At 40.5% G+C, this 24,705-nt stretch overlaps 1 protein-coding gene across 3 annotated transcripts in view; it reads right to left on the bottom strand.

Moving 5' to 3' along the window:
• Positions 1 to 24,705, bottom strand: part of MCCC2 (methylcrotonyl-CoA carboxylase subunit 2) — a 62,024-nt gene that overhangs the window by 20,987 nt on the left and 16,332 nt on the right. For all 3 annotated transcript variants that reach the window (XM_027100886.1, XM_027100887.1, XM_027100885.1), the window contains 3 exons: positions 22,172 to 22,284; positions 10,810 to 10,923; positions 4,058 to 4,122 (listed from right to left, as the gene is read on the bottom strand). In XM_027100886.1, coding sequence (XP_026956687.1) covers positions 4,058 to 4,122; positions 10,810 to 10,923; positions 22,172 to 22,284 — 292 coding nt within the window. The remainder of the gene's footprint in view (positions 1 to 4,057; positions 4,123 to 10,809; positions 10,924 to 22,171; positions 22,285 to 24,705) is intronic.

Raw genomic sequence — 24,705 nt, forward strand, 5'->3', positions numbered from 1 at the left:
ATATATATGTGTGTGTGTGTGCGCACACACACACACAACCCCTGAAAACACAGAATTTTAGTTCATTTTATGAGCAAGAACTAAGCTGCCGCCATCTAAATTTTGATGTCTTGTCTAAGGAACACACCAAATCCTTAGGACACATCTTAGAACTGGGCTCTCACAGTGGTTTCACGTCACTGTCCACCTCGGGCTTGGGTGTTCCTCAATAAGAGCAAGGACCATGTGTGTTCCTCCAGCCCTTTGCAAATAGCAGACCCTTCAGTTTCTTTAATTTGGTAGGACATTTTACAACTGACCGTGTCTTCCAAATGATTCACAAATACCAGCTACAATTGCTGACTTCTAGCTACACCGTAGTAACTCAGTAAGCAAAGAAAAGCAGAAGGGACTGCTTCCAAATCAGTAAATATTTAAAATAAAATGCCCTTTTTAAAAAAAAAATTATTTATTTATTTATTTATTTTTGACTGTATTGGGTCTTCGTTGCTGCACATGGGCTTTTCTCTAGTTGTGGAGAGTGGGGGCTACTCTTTGTTGTGGTGCACAGGCTTCTCATTGTGGTGGCTTCTCTTGTTGTGGAGCACAGGCTCTAGGCGCGCGGGCTCAGCAGTTGTGGCTTGCGGGCTCTAGAGCACAGGCTCAGTAGTTGTGGCTCGCGGGCTCTAGAGCACAGGCTCAGCAGCTGTGGCTCGCGGGCTCTAGAGTGCAGGCTCAGTAGTTGTGACGCACGGGCTTCGTTGCTCCGTGGCATGTGGGATCTTCCCGGACCAGGGCTCGAACCCGTGTCCCCTGTATTGGCAGGTGGATTCTTAACCACTGTGCCACCAGGGAAGTCCTAAAATGCCTTCTTTTAAAAACTGTCTAGCATTTACCAAAACAACAGGAAAGGGAAAATTTTTGATGAGACACTACTATGTAAAGCTTTGTGTCAAATTAACTACGAAGGATGACGAATCGGCGATGTACAAATACATATTTATAATGACAGAGAGAACCCAGAGCAAGTTGTGCCTAGTAAATTTTATGACACTGTTCCCAAAAAAGCCATCACCATCTAATCACTGTCCCATGATTTGAAACAGGCTACTATGAATGATGATGGCTAAAAGTAATAGAGCGCTTAGTATGCCACAGACACTGCTGTGACGCAGGAATTATTCATATCTTCATTTTACAGAAGAGGAAATGAGGCTCTGGGAAGTTATGTAGTTTGTCTAGTCACAAGGGTAACAAGTGAGGCAAACGGAAGATGAATCCTAGAACCTACATGCCTAACTTGATATACCACCTACAGCTTTTACGGGCACCAGGTGACTTTTTTTAAACTGTCAAAAAAATTTTTTTAATTAATGCTCCTCAAATACTATCTTCATCTCCTTCCCCTGATTAAGCACCTACAAACAGTGGCAGCCCACTTTGTCCTGTTTCTATTCTACCTGCATCCTCTCTCTCTCCAGGCTGAAACATCTACTTCACTGTCTCCCTGAACTGGACAGTAAATGACCAGATAAGAGAGAAATGCTGCATCTCTGCTCACAGTAGTGTTCACCAAAATAAGCAAGTCTTCTGTTTAAACCCAGGCAGAAAACTCAAGCTCTCGAAGCTTCTCTCTGCCTACCTCAATTCTGCTCCAGCTCTTCCCTTAATCATTCCTCCTTTTGCCTCTAGTTGTAAAACTGGAAGCATAATAGCTTATTTGTTTTGTAATTGTTTTTTAGTTCATTTATATCTCTTATCTGCCGAGTTAAATTATAAATCCTTGACGGCAGGGACTAGGCCTGAAATTTTTCTGGATTATTCATAACACTTAGTACAATCAATCTATCCACAAATAAGTGCTCAAAAAGAAAGGAGTGAATGAAAAACTGAGGCAAAGGTAGGTTCCTTAGCCAACTCTTCAAAAGGCAAGGCAGTGTTCTTTGATAGGAGGGTGGAAATGTTGTACCTATTTTCCGTCTTCCACCTACTGGACTGCTCCCACAGTCACCTGCCTCCCTGGTTTATGGTTTGGCAAAGCAAAGAAAGGTTTACTGCACCTCCCAGGCCACTGAGCTCAATGATTAGATCTACCTGTCAGTTATGTCTGGGTTCTTTAGGGTCTAGTTCTGGGCCCTCTTCCTTATCTACACTCACCTCAAGGTGAGCTCACCTAGTCCTATGGTTTAAATTCCACCTCCATGTTGATGGTTCTTGAGCACAGATCTAGGCTCCAGACTCTTACAGTTAACTGCCTATTCAGCATCTCTACTTGGATGTCTGGATCATCTCTAACTTAGCAGGTTCAAAAGCAACACTTGATCCCCCTGCCCTATCCCCAACTCTGCCTCTCCTCCTGTCTTCCCAATCTCAGGAAATGAAACCATTTCATGTCATCATCTTTGTCACCTCACTTTCCTGTGCCCCATAGATGAAATCCATCAACAAGTCCCTCAATTCCACCTCTAAAATAGAGCACAAATCTGATTACTCCCGTCCTCCGTTCACTACCACCATAATTATCTAAGCCACCGGCACCTCTCAGCCAACTCTAGCAATAGTTGTATGCTACTGATACAACCACCCAACTGGTCCCTCACACACACTACTGCCAACCCTCTAAGCATTCATTCTCCATTTAGCAGACAGAGGGATTTTTTTTTTCTAATGAAATGTTTAATAATAGCACAAACTCTCCTTAAAACTCTTCGATGGTTTCCTAATTGCTCATAAAAGAAAAAGTCCAAAACATTGAATGACCAATTACGATGATAAACAATAATAATAATGGCAGTTAACAATTACAGGTACTTATTTTAAAGCAGGTATTGTTTCAAGCAATTTACACATACCATCTCATTTAATTCTCACAAAATTCTAGGAGGTAGATGATCTTCTTACTCCTGAACTCTAACCTGAAATGGGAAGACCAGCAATGTGAAGGAGCGGCTCATGCCTGACTCACAAGGGCCAGCTGTGTGCATCTCTTCCTGATTCCATGTTCAGTGGTGTCCCGCTGGTAGCTTAAAATCAGCTATGGCGGGATAATTCATACCACAGATATTGGCAGATGCCACAAAGCAGGACATTTTCCCTCCTCAGTGAATCAGCTAAGCATTTACCTGCTATTGAGCATTCAGCTAAGCTACTCCCCAGCATTGCAAGCAGCCTGCATGGACCTTAAATGGACACTAGCTCGTCAAGCAAGCCCTAGATAGCAGCTCAGTCACAAGCAAATGTAAGTCCTCATATAACTTCCCCAACAGCTCTTAAGATCAACAGTCTCCCCTGCCTCTCTGCACCTGTATGCTTAGATAAAATCCCCATGGAACTTACCAATACCCCAATCTTCTGATTTGATCGACCAATCGAGCTGTAGTCAGGGGACCCCAAAGCACTCCAACCATGGACCCTAATAAAAACACGTACCCAGGTCCTGTCTCTCTCTCTGGGCACTCTGCCTAGACCGCCTCATGTGGCCCCTCAAGGTGTGCTGTGTACTTCCTCCAGAACCTGTGACTGATAAACTTCTCTATTTCAAATTCTCTTGTGGTCTGTTGTTGAACCACGGCTCACCATCCAGCATCCTGTGCTCCACTTAACAAGTGTTAATTAAACAAAGGCATAATGCCTGCACACCACTGGGTTAGCCCCACCTTCTATATGCCTATACTTCTTTGTAGCCCTTATCATGTATACATATTTATATAATTTTTTGCTGATTATTTCTTTATTGCCCACCTCTTTGACTAGACTATAAGCTTCTTGAGATCAAAGACAATGTCTATCTTATCATCTCAAATACCTAAACAGTGCCTGGCACATAACAGGTGCTCAATGGATGTTTGTTAAATAAATAAGAAACCTGTTTCTCCAGTCTTTCTAGGCTATAATGAAAAAGTTGATGTTCTTGCTTAGAAACGGAACTCTAAAAGAATTGGACCCTAAAAGAGTGGATCTAGAACAAATAAACTGGTTTGATCTGGCAAGTTTAACACCTGGAAAAAATAATTTAACACTTCTTTTAAACAAACAAGTGACAATCAATCCTGGAAAGAAACAACTGCTTCTGTTTCACCTGCAGTGAAGATCAGCACCTCCGAGATCCTCAGCTGACACCTCTTCTCCAGTGGCTGCTTTAACCTACAACAAGGATAAAAGTCAATGGTGAGTTTTCTCCATCAGAGATACAGTAAAGTCTCCTACAAACAAACAAGTTCCGTTCTGAGAGTGCGTTCGTAAATCCAATTTGTTCGTTAAGTCCAACAAAGTTAGCCTAAGTATCCAATTAACACAATCGGCTATACAGTACTATACTGCAATAGGTTTATAATACTTTTCACACAAATAATACATAAAAAACAAACAAACACAAAAAATAAAGAAAATATTTTTAATCTTACAGTACAGTACCTTGAAAAGTACAGTAGTACAGTACAACAGCTGGCATACAGGGGCACGTTTGCATCTTCAAAAGTTCTCAACTTGAAAGTTCGTATGTAGGGGAATTACCGTATTAAAATGCTGTCCTACACACCTCTTAACCTGATTATATCTACCATTCTTTCTTCCATAGAACTAGACATTTTGTTTCTCATCCCACCCACCTAGGTAAACCTAGATAATATTGTCTCTAGTCTACCGATGAGAAATGTGAACCCACAGTCACTAAGGAACCTGCCCACAGCCTCTGAGCGAGGGATGGAACCTGATCTGAACCCAGACATTCCTGGTCTGAAAGCACACTCTCTTTCCCCTACATTATTCTGCCTCCACACCCACGTTAAAGCCTTTGTGTCTGTGCACATGCTGATCCTACTGCTGGGCTCCCTTCTCCCTCTCAACCACCCGGTGAATCCCCAATTATCCTTCAAGCCCTATCTGCTCTGTGTGGCTTTCCCTGACCTGCCCAGGCCTTTTAACCATTAACGACACTCCATGCTTTTAACAGAGCAATGTTTGCTCATCTGTGGTTCAAGAGCATTCCACCTACACCTCCAACATGGCGCCTACCAGACTATATGTCAGTAATCTGCATGTGTCTCTGTCATCTCCTCTATACTGTGAGTTCCTTGATAGCAGAAACTGTGATTTATTCATCTTTGGACACAATACATATATTGAAGTAATGCTATTTTTTCACCTTTGCTGAAAAATTCCAGTGACTGTCAAAAACAAACTCTTAAAGGTATAATATCTTTAAGATGGGGGGAAAAAATCTCCATGATTACCCACATCTAAGATTCAGCATAATATGACTAAAAAGAAAGAAACCTTAAGTAACAAATTAAGAATGACTTAATTATAGGGACTTCCCTGGTGGCGCATGGGTTAAGAATCCGCCTGCCAATGCAGGGGACGCGGGTTTGATCCCTGGTCAAGGAAGATCCCACATGCCGTGGAGCAACTAAGCCCGTGCGTCACAACTACTGAGCCTGTGCTCTAGAGCCCATGAGCCACAACTACTGCAGCCCACTCACCTAGAGCCCGTGCTCCGCAACAAGAGAAGCCACCGCAATGAGAAGCTCGTGCACCGCACAGAGAGTAGCCCCCGCTCCCCACAACTAGAGAAAGCCCACGCACAGCAATTAAGACCCAACACAGCTAAAAATAAATAAATTAATTAATAATAATTTTAAAAAAGAATGACAATTATAGCCTGAGAAATTCGAACAAGAAAAAGCAAGAAAAATCATTTAATGCTAAATGTCAACCTGACCCCTTAGGAATAATTTATTGATTCCTACTGCTTTGGGTTGGTCGATTTGTTTCTTTTTCTTCAAGTAATAAAAGAAAAGCTTTTATGAGAATAATGAACACTAATCTAAAATACAGCATAGAAATGACTTATTCACTACATCAAAAGCTCTGTCTTAAATAAAATATTATTCCAGGTAATTAAATTTTTCACCTCCAATTATGCACCCCCAGAACTAAATTCTTTTTTTTTTTTTTTTTTTGCGGTACACGGGCCTCTCACTATTCTGGCCTCTCCCATTGCGGAGCACAGGCTCTGGACGCGCAGGCTCAGCGGCCATGGCTCACGGGCCCAGCCGCTCCGCGGCATGTGGGATCTTCCCGGACCGGGGCACGAACCCATGTCCCCTGCATAAGCAGGCGGACTCTCAACCACTGCACCACCACGGAAGCCCCAGAACTAAATTCTTGATTCTCTTCTTCCCAAAAAATTTGGTGTAAAATAACATTCAGTCCAGACAATAGCTACTTATAAGAGGTGTCTGGATATTTAAAGTTGTAAAAACGAATAAACGTCTGACATATGATAATTCATTTTCAGGTAACTGACTGATATCAACTGAAAAAATAAAGATTTGTCATCAGTTAATATCTATGGAACACCCACAACATGTTTGAAACTGTGATAGGTATAAAGATGATAAAAGTCAAAGAGTAAATGAAAGCTGCTCATTCTATTAAATAACAAGTTCGGATGATAAACAAAAGGTAGGAGAACTAAAAAACTCCTTCAAAAATTTTTCTTATTCCACAGGGAACTTTGCTCAATACTATGTAACAACCTAAATGGGAAAAGAATTTGAAAAAGAATAGATACATGTATATGTATAACTGAATCACTTTGCTGTACACCTGAAACTACCACAACATTGTTAATCAACTATACTCCAATATAAAATAAAAAGTTAAAAAAATTTACCTTATTAGTATGCATTTTTTCCAACCACGTTAAACTACTGAAAGCTACAACCTCACATTATGTGTGAAACCTACAAAGCCTTTTCTCAATTTTCAGTGAAACAAGCATCAAAATTTAGAATTCTCAAGCAGGTAAGGCTGCTGCTGCTTCTTTTTCTGCCTGTAAATACAGCCTTTTGATGGTAGACTACTGAACAAGGTTTAGTTCTCTAACAGAACTGCAGACTTCAGCTGCTACGTTGCTTCTTTCTAAGGCACAAGTTAAATCTGAATCCACTGAATAGACATTGTAATGCTGACCTTTAGACAAAATCTTCTCTTGAAAACAGTTAGCATTATTTCAGTATTATGATACTACCTATATTCCCAAAAAGATGTTTTAAAATTTTAGTCGTATCTTTACTTATTCTCTAGTGAAAAATAAACAAGAATTACCCAGGAAAGTTTACTACGCATAGGTAAATTAACCAACGATTGCTATCACACATAGCTAGAGAAATATTGAAGAATAATATTTCATATTATGCTGCAGGGGTTTTGAATAATGCCTTGAGACTTTTAATTCATTTGAAAAGGCAGCTCTTCAGGTTTATCTGATCCTCAGTAAAAGTTATTAAAAATTAACACAATCATTTGGAAAATACACTTATTTAACATCAAAGTATAACATCTTTTAATATACTCTTTTTAATAAACTTGAGTTAATATTCCAAAACTAGATAATTCTTTGATAGACTTTTGAAGCAATAAACTTACTTTTTAAGATATAATTCACATACCACAAAATTCACCATTTAAAAGAATACAATTCAGTGTTTTTTATTATATTAACAAGGCTGTATAACAACCATCACCACCACCTAATTCCAGAACATTTCATCGCTCCCAAAAGAAACCCCATACTCATTAGCAGTCCCTCCCCATTCTACCCCCTCCCAGTCCTTGGCGACAGCTAATCTACTTTCGGTCTCTATGAATTTGCCTATTCTACATATTTCATAGAAGGGTAACTATACAATAATTGTTCTTTGTGTCTGGCCCAATGTTTTCAAGGTTTGTCCATGTTGTAGGATGTGTCAAAACTTCTTTCCTTTTTATGGCTGAATTACTCCACTTGTAGGTTTATTATAGCTTTAGAAGTTCCTTGACATTATTCTTTTTACCTGTTTAATATTCTTGGATTTTACTTACGTAATGGGATGTTTTGTTGTAACCAGTAGAAATTACCTGTGTCTTCACCCAGCCTCTCTTTATCACTCTGAAGTCTAGGATCATGTTGTGACATAAGCAAAGCAGGGTGACAACTGCTTTCCTGAAAATCACAATGGAGGTGTCCAAAGGAGAGATGAGGAAGAGCCGAGGACGACATAATCCAGTCCTCAGTGCCTGCATCACGGGCAGGTGGCCAGTGAAGTTGCACAGGGTCCCACTCTCAGAAGGGCCCTGTGCTTGGAGTTTAATGCTCAGTGGTCACCCTAGTGAAAGTCTAACTAACTTTATCTTTGAATCTGTGTTCTGTAAGTGAAGTCTGATGGGACAACGGAGCATGTGTGTTGAGGTTTAGAGCCTCAGATCTTGTGCAGTCTGCCTCCCCCCATCTCCCTGGGATGGGTTCTTGGCTCCCCGCTTCCCTGCTGACTGGTGCCTGGGCCCTGGGTCCTGCCCTACCTTCTCCTCCCCACCCCTGCCTAGCACCTGGTACACCCCCCCCCCAGTGGGGGCCTGACACAGGTGTAGGGAGGATCAGAGGTCAGGTGTGCCCCCCATGGTGTCTCAGGGAAGAGCATGGCAGCCCCATCACTGTCCTGGGCTGGCAGTGCTGAGGTGTGCTGCTGAGGTGTGCTCTCCAACAGCCCACTCTGCGTGTTGGGGGAGGGGGAGCTGGGGGGGGGGATGCTAAGGGCTAGGCTTTTGCTCGTTCCCCATCTGGGTACCAAGCACATTCTCACATGGAGGCAGCACCTCCTTGGGGACATGGTGGGCCCATGGGAAGTAGAGATGCCTGGCGGGGGCGGGGGCAGGGGTGGGGTGGGGCCTGTCATTAAATAACAAATAAAAACACCATGACTGGTAGACAGAGCACAGAAGAAGGGAACATGTTTCATATTTTAGTATCTTTTACAGTAGTTTTCTCCTTTTTGAACAAAGGGTTCCATATTTTCATTTTGCACTGGGGTCTGCAAATCATGTAGCTGCCCTACCAGCGATCCATAAAGCTTGCTAGTATTAAAAGTTTAGAGCACCACTCATAGCTATTCTAACTCTTTTTTCTTGGTTGGGGGGGACTTAACCTTTTGAAAAGATGTTTTCACAAGACTCGGAAAGTCAAAGGTCTCTCTCCCACCCGGCTTCATCTCCTCTGCTTTTAAACAACATTTACTCTATCTTTTTCAGTTTCTTCATGCATATACAAGCTTACAAATGTATAATTCCCCCCCTCCACTTTACGCAAAAGTTAACACACTATGTGTAAGCACCTTGCTGTTTTCACTTAACAATGTATTGGTTTGTTATTGACCTTGAGTAGAAGAAAAGATAAGTAAAAGTATTTTTCTTTCAGCCAGCACCATTCAAGGGGGAAAGGACAGTCCTTTCAACACATGATGCTGAGACAACTGCATGTCCACGTACAGAAAAATGTCGAACCCCTTCCTGAAACCGCACCAAAAAACAACTCAAAATGGATCACAGACCCAAACGTAAGAGTTAAAATTATAAAACTCTTAGAAGAAAACAAAGGATTAAATCTTTGCAACCTTGGAATAGGCAATACCTTCACAGATAGGACACCAAAAGCACAAGCAAAAAAAAAAAAGAAAAAAATATAAAAATTGGACTTCATCAAAATTTAAAATGTTTATGCTTCAAAGGAAAATACCATCAAGAGGGTGAAAAGACAACCCACAGAAGAAAATATTTGCAAATCATACATCTGATAAGAGACTTGTATCCAGAACACATGAAGAATTCTTACAACTCAATAAAAAGACAAGAGCCCAATTACAAAATGGGCAAAGGATCTGAATAGACAGTTCTCCACAGAAGATACACAAATAGCCAACAAGCACATGAAAGATGCTCAGTATCATTAGCCATTAGGGAGATGAAAATCAAAACCACAGTGAGGTACCATGTCACACCCACTATGATGGCTACCGTCAAACAGACACACAATAACAAGTGCTGGAGAGAATGTGGAGAAATCAGAACCCTCACACACTGCTGGCAAGAATGTAAAATATGCTCTGGACAGTTTGGCTGTTCCTCAAAATGTTAACCTTAGAGCTACCATATAACCCAGAAATTGTACTTGTAGGTTTATACCCAATAGAAATGAAAACATACCCATATAAAAACTTATACATGAATGTTCATAGGAGCATTATTCATAATATCCAAAAAGTGGAAACAATCCAAATGTCCATCAACCGATAAATGGATAAACAAAATGCAGCCTATCCATACAATGGAATATTATTCAGCCGTAAAGACGAAGGAAGTGATTCCTCCAAAATTTAAACATAGAATTACCACATGATTCAGCAATTCCACTTCTGAGCATATACCCAAAAGAAGTGAAAGCAGGGACTCACACAGGTATTTGTATACTCATGGTCACAGCAGCATTATTCCAAATAGCCTCAAAGTGGAAGCAGCCCAACAGTCCACTGATGGATAAGTAGACAAAATGTGGTATGTACATACATTGGAGTATTATTCAGCCTTAAAGAGGAAGGAAATTCTGAAACATGTTACAACATGGATAAATCTTGAGGACATTTTGCTAAGTGAAATATGCCAAACACAAAAGGACAGGTATTATATGATCCCACTTAAATGAGGTTCCTAGAGTAGCCAAATTCATAGACAAAGTAGAATCATGGTTGTCGGGGCAGTGAAGGAGGTGGGGAATAGGGAGTTAGTGTTTAATGGGGACAGAGTTTCAGTTTGGGAAGATAAGAACATTCTGGAGATGGATGGTGGTGAGAGTTGCACAACTAAGTGAATATACTTAATGCCAGAGCACTGTATACTTAAAAATGGTTAGAATGGTAAATTTTATATTATGCATGTTTTACTTCAATCAATCAAGCAAGTAAGCAAACAAGACTATGTTCTTACCAAAAAGAAACAAACAAACAACTAGCTTCTTACCAAGGGAGGTCCTCCCAAGAAAATGGTACCCTGCTTGCGTACAATGATGTTTTCATCAGCCATCGCAGGCACGTAAGCTCCTCCTGCTGTACAGGAGCCCATGACCACTGCTATCTGGAATCCAAGCACACAAGAAACTCATGCAGTACAGCTCAGACAGTGAATTTACACAGTCCCTGGATCTACAGTTCCACAAACACTGCAGTACCAGGGGATATTACGAGCTTGTACCCGTGTTTCTCTCTTTCCCTTTGGCTGTGCCATGCGGCTTGTGGGATCTCAGTTCCCGACCACGGATTGAACCAGGGCCACGGCAGTGAAAGCCCAGAATCCTAACCACTAGGCCACCAGGGAATTCCCTGTGTTTCATTTTTAAAATGGAGTCCTCTAAGTGTTTAGAATGGTTTCCTAACTTTTGTATCAAAGCATTTTGAAGGACTTATGTTACACTTTACAAAGCTTGTGGACAATCTCCCTGTTAAAGAGAAGACTGGCCAAACAGACCTTTACGCTGAGCAACTAATGGAGAGAAGAAACTCACAATCCATCCATAAATTGGCAAAATTATATTAAAAGGACAGCTTTTAAATCTAATAATAATAACAGTAATAAAAAGGCCTCTAAACAACTGCCACTTACCTCAAAGGAATACTGAAATAATTCTCCAAATGAGTAATGTTAATTTTGTGTCATCCGGAACATAAGACCTTCTAAATATAAAACTAATGTTAGCGTCACAATTGAAAATCTTGCTGAAAAGAAAGTCCATTGTGTTGAAGCTGGGTGATGCATACCTGAGGGTTCACAGTACTATGTTCTCTACTTTTGTGTGTGTTTGAAATTTTCCATGATAAAAGCTTTAAAAAAATTCTTGCTTAGAGATTAGTAGGACACATAATAAATATGGGTTTTGCTGATTACCCCTAGACAGGAATAAACAATATCACAGAGAAAAATAAGAGAAGTATGTGGTGAATATTTTCTTAAATTATCACATGAAAGTAGGTTTTGCTAATTCCAATATGCCATCAGTTTTCCTTCTAGTCATACAAGTATCTGTTCGGAAAAAAAAAAAAAAAAAAAAAAAAGCCACACTAGTATTAATCCAAAAGTGAAAGGCAGCATGAGTTAACATTTTTCCATCTAAATGGCTGTCACAAAAGGCATTTTCCCCTATTTCATGTAACATTATGAAAAATGGCTGTAACATTTCTTTGTCAACATGCTACAGAAGTGTTTGCCACTTATGGTTTTGCTTATCAATCACCCAGTCTTTTTTCTTTCAGTTTTATTGGAATATAATTGACATACAGCACTGTATCAGTTTAAAGTATATAGCATAATGATTTGACTTACATATAGCATGAAATGATTCTTAGTAAGTTTTAGAAAATATCCATCAGGGACGTTGCTGGCGGTCCAGTGGTCAGGACTCCACACTTGCACTTCAGGGGGCTCGGGTTCAGTCCCTGGTGGAGGAACTAATATCCCGCATGCCATGTGGCAAATTAAAAAAAAAAAAAGCGGAGCCTAACCACTGGACCGCCAGGGAAGTCCCCAAAATTTTTAAAATAGAAGAAAAATGTTTTTCTTATGATGAAAAAACCCCTTAGGATCTACTCTTAACAACTTTCATATATAACATAGAGCAGTGTTCATTATATTATTCATATTGCACATTACATCACATTACTTATTTATCTTAAAACTGGAAGTTTGTACCTTTCGACCTCCTTCATCCAATTCCCCTTCCCCCCATCCCTCGTCTCTGGTAACTACAAATCTGATCTCTTTTTTTATGGGCTTGTTTGTTTGGTTGGTTTTGAAGTATAATCAACCTACAGCACTATGTTAGTTACTGTAATACAACAGAGGGATTTGATATTTCTATACATTTCAAAATGATCACCACAATAAGTCTAGTTACAGTATGTCGCCACGTAAAGATATTACATAATTACTGACTATATTCCCCCCACTGTACATTTCATACCCACGACTCATTTACAACTGGAGATCTGCACCACTTAATCCCCCTCACCTATTTCTCTCCCTCCACCCACACCCCACCTCCCCACAGAAGTCTGTTTTGAAGATATCTATGGCTAGAAAAACTCTTGCCCACAAGCACAAGGAAACATTCATCATAGCAGTGTTCATAATAGCAAAATATGCAAATAGCCAACATGTCCGTCAATACAATATTTTGAAAGGGATACTGTGGATAAATAAATTCTTTAAAAATCTGGGGCACAAAGTAACACAAGAAAGGTTAGTACTTCATAAATCCAAGTGGAAGGTACATGAGTGTTCTGGTCTATTATTCTCTGTACTTTCTTCAAGTCTGAAATATTTTATGGGTTTTTCTTTAAGTTTATATCAGAAGCAAAGGACACAATTTCACCTTATCACCCTGTTCTCTGCACTAGAACACTAGAATCCACTATCAAAAAAAGAAGTCAAGGAACTAGAGAAGAGTCACAATGATGTGAGAATATGAAAGGGGACAATTTTCAAAAGTAAGCTCTAAAGAACTAAAGAGGCACAGCAGGGTTCCATGAAAACAACTATTGAGCAAAAGGAGAGAAAAGAAGAGCAACTGCCAGCAAGTGGTGTCCCAAGACCGAGGACTGGGGGTTGGGGGGTGGGGATGGAGCAAACAAAGACGAATTATCCTGTCAAAATGTCACAAGACAAAAATGAGGGAAATGAAACTAAATGTCATCCTGTCATCTCAGGGTGGAGAGAAAAGATGTACCAATTTAGCAGAAAAGTCTCTCAAGAGACTAGCTGACAAATTATTAGCACACAAGGCAAACAACAGTCTCTCCAGCCCTCAGATCTTCCAATGTCCGTCTGAGATGGGCAGTCAGGGTTTCGATCATGCTGCAGCCCCTTTGTACCCCGCAACTCCAAGGGGCAGTGCTGCCGGGCTCCACATCAGGGACCCATTTAAACCCCAGTCCCACCTCCTTTGATTCTTCTCTGTCTTGCTGGCTGATCTTCCCCCATCTCTGAACCTAGACTGGGGGTGAGGGCACGGGTGGGGAAGAGAATACCCAACTCACTTTGTATTCTCCCCTATCTTGTTTTTACAACTTATGGCTTGAGACCTCCAAGCCCCTTTTTAACTATCACAAATGCTCTCTCACAAAACAAATTTTACCATATTCCTAAGAACACTTCAGATGCCTTTTCGCCACAGAATCTCCGCAATCGAGGAAATCAACAATCCACTTCTCAGACACCAGGTGAGGCATCACAAACATATACAGAAGACTTCTGCTCAGTAACAGAGTAGGAGACTGTGGTAGGCAGCTTCTAAAACGCCACCCCCCCCCGCCCCCTGTCATACTAGACTCTTGGTATTCACTTCCTGTATGATCACGTCCCCTTGAGCGTGCGGTGGATCTGGTGACATGCTGCTAATGAATGGAATATGGCAAGTGATGGGACATCAATGCTGTGCTCAGGGTGTGAGGGACCATGTCTTCTGTCTTGCTGGCCCTCTTTCTCGCCCACCTGCTTGCTCACTCTGATGCAGCTAGCTGACATGCTGTGACATGCTGTATGGAGAGGCCCACAAAGGAAAGCACCCACAACAGCTCATAAGGAACTGAGGGGTTTCTGCAAAGAACTGAATCCTACCAACAGCCACATGAATGAGGTAGGGGGCGGAGCCTTGAGAGGACTGCAGTCAGTCACAAGATCCAGCTAAGTGCAGAGTTCCAGGATCCAGGTAAGCTGTGCCCAGACCCCTAACCCACAGAAACTGTGAGATAATAAATGTTGTTTTAAACTGTTATGTCTGGGGGTAATTTGTTCTGCAGTAATAGAGAACTAATACAGGGATCAAAAACCATCTCCCTTAAGTGACTGCAATTGAGGCCCATCTGAAGACCTAGGATAGTCTCTGAAGTGCTTTGTTGTTGTTGCTCTTTAATGTATCTGTGAACTATTCCTCTAGTCCAGAGATGGGAGACAGACCAGCATTAGCATTTTGTACCATCCCAGAGAATGATGAAAAACCAAGAGAAAGACGTGGATAAACCCTGAAGCCATTATGCTAAGTGAAAGAAACCAGGCCCAAAAGCCCACTTAGTGCAATTCCATTTATGTGAAATGTCCAGAACAGGCAAATCCATAGGTTACCAGGGGCTGGAGGGACTGGGTAAAAATGAGATTAACTGCCAGTGGGTACGGCATTTCCTTCTGGGGTGATAAAGTGTTCTAAAATTGATTCGACCCTGTAAGTACCCTAAAAACCATTGAATTATACCTATTAAATGAGTAAATTTTATGGTATGTGAATTATAGCTCAATAAATTACACCTCAATAAAACTTATAAAATTAAAAAAAAATACAAGAGCTAGAGTTACTAAGTATACAGGAATCAAAATTCTCAAATTTTTCATCAATGAGAAAGAGAGGCTATTCTAGTTCCAAGTATCTAACAGACACAAAACTTACTACTGCTAAAGCAAGGACTTCCCTGGTGGCGCAGTGGTTAAGAATCCGCCTGCCAATGCAGGGGACATGGGTTTGAGCCCTGGTCCAGGAAGCTCTCACATGCCGCGGAGCAACTAAGCCCGTGCGTCACAACTACTGAGCCTGCGCTCCAGAGCCCGTGAGCCACAACTACTGAGCCTGAGTGCCACAACTACTGAAGCCCGCGCACCTAGAGCCCGTGCTCCGCAACAGGAGAAGCCACCGCAATGAGAAGCCCCCGCTCATTGCAACTAGAGAAAGCCTGTGCACAGCAACAAAGACCCAATGCAGCCAAAAATAAATAAATTTATAAAATATATATATTGCTCAATAGAAATAAATGAAAACAGTTAAGTCACCACTGTCACACAATCTCCTCTTCCGCATTTAATTCTGAGCTCTTCACTCACAAAATAGAGTGAACGGGCACCAAGAGCTCCGCCACTGTGTCTACTGCTGCTTCTCACAGAGCATGGGGACCCCAGGGCCCAAACAACACCGATGACTTTCCACATCCCAAAGCATTTGTCTGTAGTACAATCAAGACCTTACACTGCGCCACACTGGACAAATGATTCAGAACCCCAGAAAGATAATTCTGCTGCTTTCTCCTACTAAAGGGACATTAAAGGGACATAAGGAAGCTGCGTGACCACAGGCTGTTCTGACCATGCTCAGAGTACAGGTTTGGCTGTGTGGGCAAATCCCAGGCACTATGTCAGGAGAGACATGACTGCGCCCCTCATCTGCATCAGAACAAAAGACAGCTCCCACGAGTTCCACTGAGAGGCCACCATCTACCCTGTCACCAGAGAAGTGGGCCTGCTCTGTGACAAGGACAAGCCAAGAGATCCCTCTTGCAGGGTCAGGAGGCCCATGGCAACTCAAAAACTTGAATTCAGAGCAAGAAAACAGCAAGGAGGCTAAGAATGATGTGTAACTGACAGTAACAATCTTTGTCATCACTGGCAAAAGCTGGAAGTGAAAGGAAACAAGAGGCTACAAAACAGAGGTAATAGTCTGGAAAAACTTTGGACAAAATTTCATTACCCTCCAGGTCTTGCCTGCACAAGTAGAGACTGGTTCTCGTCACACCAAAAACAAATTACATATTGTAGGTCAGCAGCCTGCCCTATGGAAGGGGTGTCTGAGAGGGAGTCAAGAGGTTTTATACCCAATTCTGAGAAGCTGTGTGAACTTTAGACCTCCATCTTTCCACTGAAAAATTGCCGAAGACTATCTAGTTCAAAGGCTCTCTGTGATAAATGTAATAGAACTTGGGGAGGGAGATTTCCTGTTGCTTGGTGGAAAAGCCATTAAAATTATAATATGCTTTTTAAATCTCTCATCTTTCTTCTTTTTCCATTCAAAGTACTGTAGAAAGCAAATACTGCCTGTATCACTGTCTTCTTCGTCTACCTGAAGAGTCACCATTAAAAAATAAAAGCCATAATACACACATATCTATTCAATGGCTGTCCAGAATTCAAGAACATTATCAACTACACCAACGATCACACTGCTGATCCTAGAACATGCATGCTTATCCGTGCTCACTGGATAGGATGAAGTGTACAAAGAGAACAAAAAGTCCATCTCACTCAGAACATTCTGTTTCTTCCTCAATCTTTTTATCAGAGAGCCTCAAAACAAAATAAAAAAGAGTGGTTTCTTCTACCCCTGACACTATCTGGCTTCCTGAGAAGGTTGAAATGCATTTTAAAAATAATAATATACAGTGTTTATCCTAACTAGGACCCTCAAAACAATTACCAAGGTCTGAGGCAAAGAAAATAAATTTCAAAAATAATGAGCTAAGCCAAGGAGGGAAGAGGGAAAAGTTAAGAAAAGAGGAAGGGAGGGACACTTGAGAATAATTTTAGGCACATCTCCAAAAAGAAGAACAAACAGACAGAAGTGCAAAGAAGAAAATAGGAGGAAAGGCCTGAGGAGCTGCAACTAAGCACAGCTAGGTGAATAACAGCTATTTCAGAAGAAGTAAACCATTAATAAAAAATGAAACATTTGCTGCTGGTGTGGTAAGGATCACAGTAAAATGAGGAAGAGAATTAATGCATCAGAGCAAAACCAGCCTAGACTAGACTCTCACTAGACTATAAAAATTAATGGTAACGTAAGACTTGAAGAAAACAAACACCAAGATCCCACTTCTGAAGAGAACTATAAGTCTCACATTTAAAAAGCCAGCAACATGGGAACCACATCAGGAAAACAAAAGAAGCACAGCCCCAAGATCATCACGGCATCAGGCATGGATTTGGAGAAGGACCAGAGAAGGTATCCTCAGGACACGAGGCTCAGAGAAAGACCACTGGACACCAATACGCCAAGTCTTTAAACTTCAAAACAAACCAGGGTCCTAAAACCTACCAGAAAGTAAGGAAAAATGACACAGAAGAGAATACAAAGGTAACTACCTAGTTAACTGTTTTTTCTCAAGTGCAAAAACAAAATTGTTGAAACTGGGAGGTCTGTAGGAATCTGGCCACATCTTTACAGCTGCAAAAATATAGGAAAAAACAGAGATATGGTTGTCAAGAGACATACTTCTTAGAAATCAGTGGATAAATGGACTTACAAAGGGCAAGGTTAATAACATTAACTAAAAACCAACCTTGGGGAGGAATAGCGATTGAACAAATAAGGGAAGCTAGTGCTCACTATCAAAATGCACACGTAACATAACTGCAGTTACAACAGTTATTGCTTTATGTAGGAAATAAAAAAAATTGCTAGCAGTCCACCTAAACCAAAGTCTTAAATAAATAATAAAATACGTTGGAAATTCCCTGGCCGTCCAGTGGTTAGGACTCGGCACTTTTACTGCCATGGCCTGGGTTGAATCTCTGCTCAGGGAACTAAGATCCTGCAAGCCATGCGGCGCAGCCAAAAATAATGATGATGATGGTAATAATAATAATAATAAACATACATTAAAATATAGGAAATAGAACTACTCAGTATGTTAGGTATCACTTTAATCGTTATTAAGGAGTTTCACTCAAATAATAAACTATTAAGTAGGTAAGTAAATGCGTTGGGATATAAACAATCCAATATTGTCTCTAATCTCAAGTGGCATAGAGTCTAGTAAAGGAAATTAGTCAGGATATGTCTAGATAAAAGGGATAAATGCCATTAGTAAGGTATAGCTCAAGAATTATGGGAGTTGGGGGGGGGGGAAGATCACTTCCGGTAAGGGATTCTGGGAAGCTTTCCTGGAAAAGGTGGCATCTGAGATGCACCTTGGAAAATGGGTTGGAGACTCAGATCAACCCATATGGAAGGACTGGGGGAAAGAGAATCCGGCATGGACCTGAGCAGAAACTCTTAAAGGTCACGATGCACATGAAAAATAGCAAGCGCTTCAGACTGACGGCAGTTTACAATGCATGATCAGTAAGGCTAGAAAGTTAGGTTGGAACCAGATCACACGAGGTCTTAAGTATCAGGCTGTGAAGTTTGGTCTGAAATAAGGGAACTAGATAAAGAATAACCTTATAGTAATGTGTACAATAGACAGAAAATGCCTGAACTAACTATGGTGATGGCAGTAGGAATGGAGTGGAGAGGACCAATCCAAAGGTAAAAACCAACATGACTTGATTCATCAAAGGTTTACTATGTATTGATTATCTACCCAGCATCAAAGGAGCTCCCAGGGGTACAAAAATAAGGAAGATATATATTTCTGACCTAAAAGGATTAAGTAGGGGAAAAATCAGAGAAGAGTCAATGATGACATCAAAGTTTCAATCCTAGAGAAAAGAGCAAGAAGGAAGTACCATCAACAGCACACAGAAACATGGGTGAAGGAACAAATCAGCAGGGGCAGCTAAATACGGAATGTCTACTCTGAGCCTCTGGTACCAGCAGGAAATCTAACCAAACAACAGAACCCCAAGCGTAGGTGGAGGTGGAGGGAGGCCAGGACCAGAGAATGATCATGGAAGTGACAGGTATGTCATTAGATTTTATTAAACTACTAAGGACAAGTTCTTGAATGGGGTTGGGAGAATTAAATAAAGAGAGTGGGAGAAGAAGGAAACCAGTGGCACGAAGCCTAAGGAGAATTTCAAGAAAGGGAACAATAACAAAACCGACAGGTTGTACAGCGTAAGAATCTCTAGGAGGTTAAGGTTAGTGGGACCCTCCGAGGGCAGCGAGGTTTTTAGGAAAGTGAGTGGTCAGGAACGAAGATGCTGGGCCAATCCTTAAGAAGTCTGGTAATCCAGGGAGGGAGAGAAGCTTCAAAAACAGCAGAAGCTAGAAAAGGTCCTTTTCTTTGTGCATCATTTTTTGCTACTTTTTCCTTTAAAAAAAAAAAAGAGGAAGTCAACATGATTATTGGCTGTGAGAAAAAAAATTAAGTGGATGTGAAATATTAAAGCAAAAGAGAGAAAGAGGATTAATGATGAAGCACAAATAAGGGATCAGTATTAAGATTATAAATGACAAGTCTAGTCTTGGAGAAGAGAGACAATTCTTCCTGGGATTAAAAAAAAAGACAGAGTAAGCAGTATTGTTTTTAATAGAACAGTGCTCACACATGACTTTCTCAGTAAAGTACGAAGCAATAGCTTCAGTGGCGATATCAGGTTTATAGTTCATATATTGGGGAAAAGATGAGAAGAGGCACCATGGACACTAGGATACAATAACAATTAGATTTTTTTTTTAATTCCACGAAGTTCATGAGAATATAAGAAGGCAAACCTCAACCACAAACTTCCTATTGGGGTGAAATAGAAAAAATAAATGCTGAGAAGTGGCTCAGTTAAAGAAATACTGATGTTAAAATTTTTAGGAAACAAAAATTAAATAGGCAAACTGAAGGCATTCAGTCAAATGCCCCTTAGATATTCTAGATTTTTTTATCATAAGCAGATATTGCTTATTCAAAATTATAAGGACACTTTTAATTTTAAAAAGACCTAGTTCTTAAAGCACTTCAAGCTTCAGGTTCCACAGGAGCAGAGACCCTACCTGGTTTTATTCATCTAGTACAGGGCCTGGCTTAGAGTAGCTTCTCCATAAATATCTGTTAGATGTTGGCTGACGTTTTATATAGTCCCACAAAAGCTACATGAAGAGAAAGACAGAGCACAGACTAAGCATGCAAGGTGGCAGAGGTCTACAGTGAGTTGAATGGTGCCCCTCTGCGCCCCAAATTTGTCCACACCTAAATCTCCGGAACCTGTGAATGTGACCTTATTCGAAAAAAAATGGGTCTTTGCAGATGTAATTAAGTTAAGCATCTTCAGATAAGATCACTCTAGATTACCCAGGGGTGCCCTAAATCGAGTGACAAGTATCCTTGTAAGGGAGAGAAGGCACAGAGGAGAAGACCATGGGAAGACCAAGGCAGAGACTGGAGTCACATAGCCGCAAGCCAAGGGAACACCTGGAGCCATCAGAAGCTCAAAGAGGCAAGGAACGGAATCTTCCTTAGAGCCTTCTGAGGGAGCACAGCCCTGCCACCACCTTGATTTCAGACGTCTAGCCTCCAGAAACTTGAAAGAATAAATTTCTGTTATTTTAAGCCACTCTGTTTGTGGTAATTTGTTACGGCAGCCCTAGGAAACTAATACAAGTTTCGTATAGCTAAACTATAATACCAGGTTAAATGGGCTAATTTCCCCTATAAGACAAAAGATCACAATAAGAATCTCATAACAGATAATGGATGCAAGGGCCATCTGTGCAAAAGTGAGCAAAGCTGAAGTTTCTATTTAGATAAACAAAGCATAGATATACGCAAGGTCGCCACATAACAGTAAAATATATAATAAATAATAACAACACATTGTATTGGTAGATTATAAAGAAGAGAGATAGTAATTGCAAGTGATGACTAATTAATTAGAATACTAATAAAAATACTACAAACTTAAGAAATTCAATAACAAAACAAAAACAAAGGAGTTGCAGCAGTATTATGAAGTATTTCAAACATACAAAAAAGATTAGAATAGTAAAATAAATATTCTTTACCTAATACCCAGTCTTAATAAATCTTAACATTTGGTCAAACTTACTTCTGAATTTTTTTAAAGGAATAAAATATTTCAGATACAGTTGAAGCCTCTATAGACCTCCTACTTGGCCTTTATTCTCCTCCTCCCTCCCACCTCAAAGGTAACCACTGTTCTAAAGTTGAGTCTATCATTCCCATGTGCCTGTTTATACATAATAGATTTGACATATTTAACACTTGCATACATAGCAATTTGCTGTACATTTATTCTACACTTTTTTTTTTTACCCAACATATTTTTTGAGACTTATTTCTGTTGACGCACACAATTCTAGTTCATTCATTTTAACAGCTAGTAACTATTATAACTCTCCTATGAATGGGCATTTACTTTGTTCTTTATCTTTTGCTATAACAAACAATGCTACAAGGAACTTCCTTGTACATGTCTCCTCATACATATACTAGAATTCCTCCAGAGTATAGTCCTAAAAAAGCAACTTTACTCAGTGTTCCTTCTTTTTAAAAACTCTTTTCCTTTGGTAAATAACGTTTATTATAGCATAACAGTATTCCCATATTTAGCAGATGAATCTGACTGGAGATATCTTTATGATGCTTTCTGTGGAAAAAGACTAAATTCTGTATTAAATTCTGTTCTGGAAATTCCCTGGCGGTCCAGTGGTTTGGACTCCATGTTTTCACTGCCAAGGGCCTGGGTTCAATCCCTGGTCAGGGAACTAAGATCCTGCAAGCTGCATGGCACAGCCAAAAAAAAAAAAACAAAACAAATTCTGTTTTAAGTCATCTCAGACTACCTGGTTAGCAAAGACATTTGATGCAAAAAGCAATACGTCTCATTAATGAGAAATTACCTGTATAATACTTTTAGAAGACATAACTGCCTGATTATAGAATATGCGGCCAAAGTGATCTCGATCTGGAAATACTTCTGCTTGTCGAGGTAAGTTTGCTCCTCCCGAATCAACTGAAGAGAAATAAGTACATCTCAATGAACAAAACATGCTACACACAGGAAGACTTATCTCAATGATAACATCAGTTCTTTTTTTTTTTGCAGTACGTGGGCCTCTCACTGCTGTGGCCTCTCCCGTTGCGGAGCACAGGCTCCAGACGTGCAGGCCCAGTGGCCATGACCCAGCCGCTCCGCGGCATATGGGATCCTCCCAGACCGGGGCACGAACCCGCGTCCCCTGCATCGGCAGGCGGACTCTCAACCACTGCGCCAGCAGGGAAGCCCAAACATCAGTTCTTAATTACATTCGCAAAAAACTTGCCCTATCTTTCTAAACTCTTCTACAGCCTCTTTCTCCAATCTTTCAACACAGCCTCCAAAAATGTACTGTTTTCTTCAAACACATTAGGCTCTCCTACCCCTGTGCAGAATTCCACTTGAAATGTTTAGGACATTCTCTCCCTTGAGGATTAGCCCCAGAAACACCAAAACTCCTTAACCAGTTCAGCTAAAATTGGATCTTTCTCTCTTTTAAAACAATCTGAAAATCATCTACAGAATTCATGTGATAATTTTATTGCACATTGCCTCTGGTACTCTTTTTACTGCAGATTACAGTGGTGGATAAGAATGTCAGCTGAGTTCAAAACAGAGCTTCATTACTTCACAGCTGTGTGATCACAGGTGTGTTTCCGAACTAGTCTACTGTCTCGGTCTCCCCACCAGTGAAATGAAGGTAACAGTGGCTATCCCGTAGGGTTGTTACTGGGATGACAGGAAATAGTGTATGTGAAGCACTCAGCTCAGCACATACTGTGAGTGCACAGAGTGAACGTTACAAAAAGTTAGCTAGTCTTATACCTATCACTCTTGCCTGCAACCACTAAGTCTTCTACTGATACTTAATACATTAAAGACAGGGACAACACAATACTCTTCACTGCATCCCCTACAGTGTTGGGCACAGCACCTGCAAGCAGTGGGGCCTCATTTGCTGGTTTCTATACGTGCAATGCAGTTCACACTCTGAATCAACGAGGTAAATTCACTTTCATAGGAGAAAAAAATCTCATCAGTACCTGTTCAAATAGCCATAAAAATGAACAGTATATACTGGTGTTTTTACAAACCAATTTAAGCCAATATGCAGGAAGTACCAATTTTAAACTGCCTTGCTTTTATGTCTTTTTAAAAATATCCTTAGATTTAAATGTACTTTCATTCCAAATATAAATTTACTTTCACTGAATATTAAATTTCTTTAAATTACATCTGCTCAAACTATGTACATAATCAAGCATTTAACCTAGTACCTGGCACTCAAGAGACCCATATATATTAGCTATTATTTTTTCATGGTTTGAACCCATTATGGTGAACAGAAAAACAAAATATTGGGTTGGTCAAAAAGTTCATTCGTTTTTTTCCACAACATGGTTCTAACTAGTGCTTAGTTGACTTTAACTTCATTCGAAACAATTTTGTTAGATTGTATTGTGACAGCTGTCATATCAGCAGCGCATTTAAAAAAAAACTTATCAAAATTGGTGAATTTTTGTGTAGCCATTTTAATACTGAAGATGGAAGAAAAAAGGCAACATTTTCGGCATATTATGCTTTATTATTTCAAGAAAGGTAAAAACGCAACTGAAATGCAAAAAAAGATTTGTGCAGTGTATGGAGAGGGCACTGCAACAGATCAAATGTGTCAAAAGTGGTTTGCGAAGTTTCGTGCTGGAGATTTCTTGCTGGACGACGGTCCATGGTCAGGTAGACCAGTTGAAGTGGATAGCAATCAAATCGAGACATTAATTGAGAACAGTCAGTGTTATACCACACGGGAGAGAGCTGACATACTCAAAATATCCAAATTAAGTGTTGAAAATCATTTGCACCAGCTTGGTTATGTGAATCGCTTTGACGTTTGGGTTCCACGTAAGTTAAGTGAAAAAAACCTTCTTGGCTGTATTTCTACATGCGATTCTCTACGTAAACGTAATGAAAACATGCCATTTTTAAAACAAATTGTGATGGGCGATGAAAAGTGGATACCGTACAATAATGTGGAATGGAAGCGATCGTGGGGCAAGGGAAATGAACCACCACCAACCACACCAAAGGCTGGTCTTCATCCAAAGAAGGTGATTTTGTGTATATGGTGGGATTGGAAGGGAGTCCTCTATTATGAGCTCCTTCTGGAAAACCAAACGATTAATTCCAACAAGTACTGCTCCCAATTAGACCAAATGAAAGCAGCACTCTAGGAAAAGCGTCCAGAATTAGTTAACAGAAAAGGTGTAATCTTCCATCCGGATAACGCAGGACCCCATGCTTCTTTGATGACCAGGCAAAAACTGTTACAGCTTGGCTGGGAAGTTCTGATTCATCCACCATATTCACCAGACACTGCACCTTCGGATTTCCATTTATTTA

The sequence above is a fragment of the Aethalodelphis obliquidens genome, unplaced genomic scaffold, assembly GCF_003676395.1.
Source record: "Aethalodelphis obliquidens isolate GAN/ISIS:26980383/991018 unplaced genomic scaffold, ASM367639v1 scaffold4, whole genome shotgun sequence".
Taxonomy (NCBI): domain Eukaryota; kingdom Metazoa; phylum Chordata; class Mammalia; order Artiodactyla; family Delphinidae; genus Aethalodelphis; species Aethalodelphis obliquidens.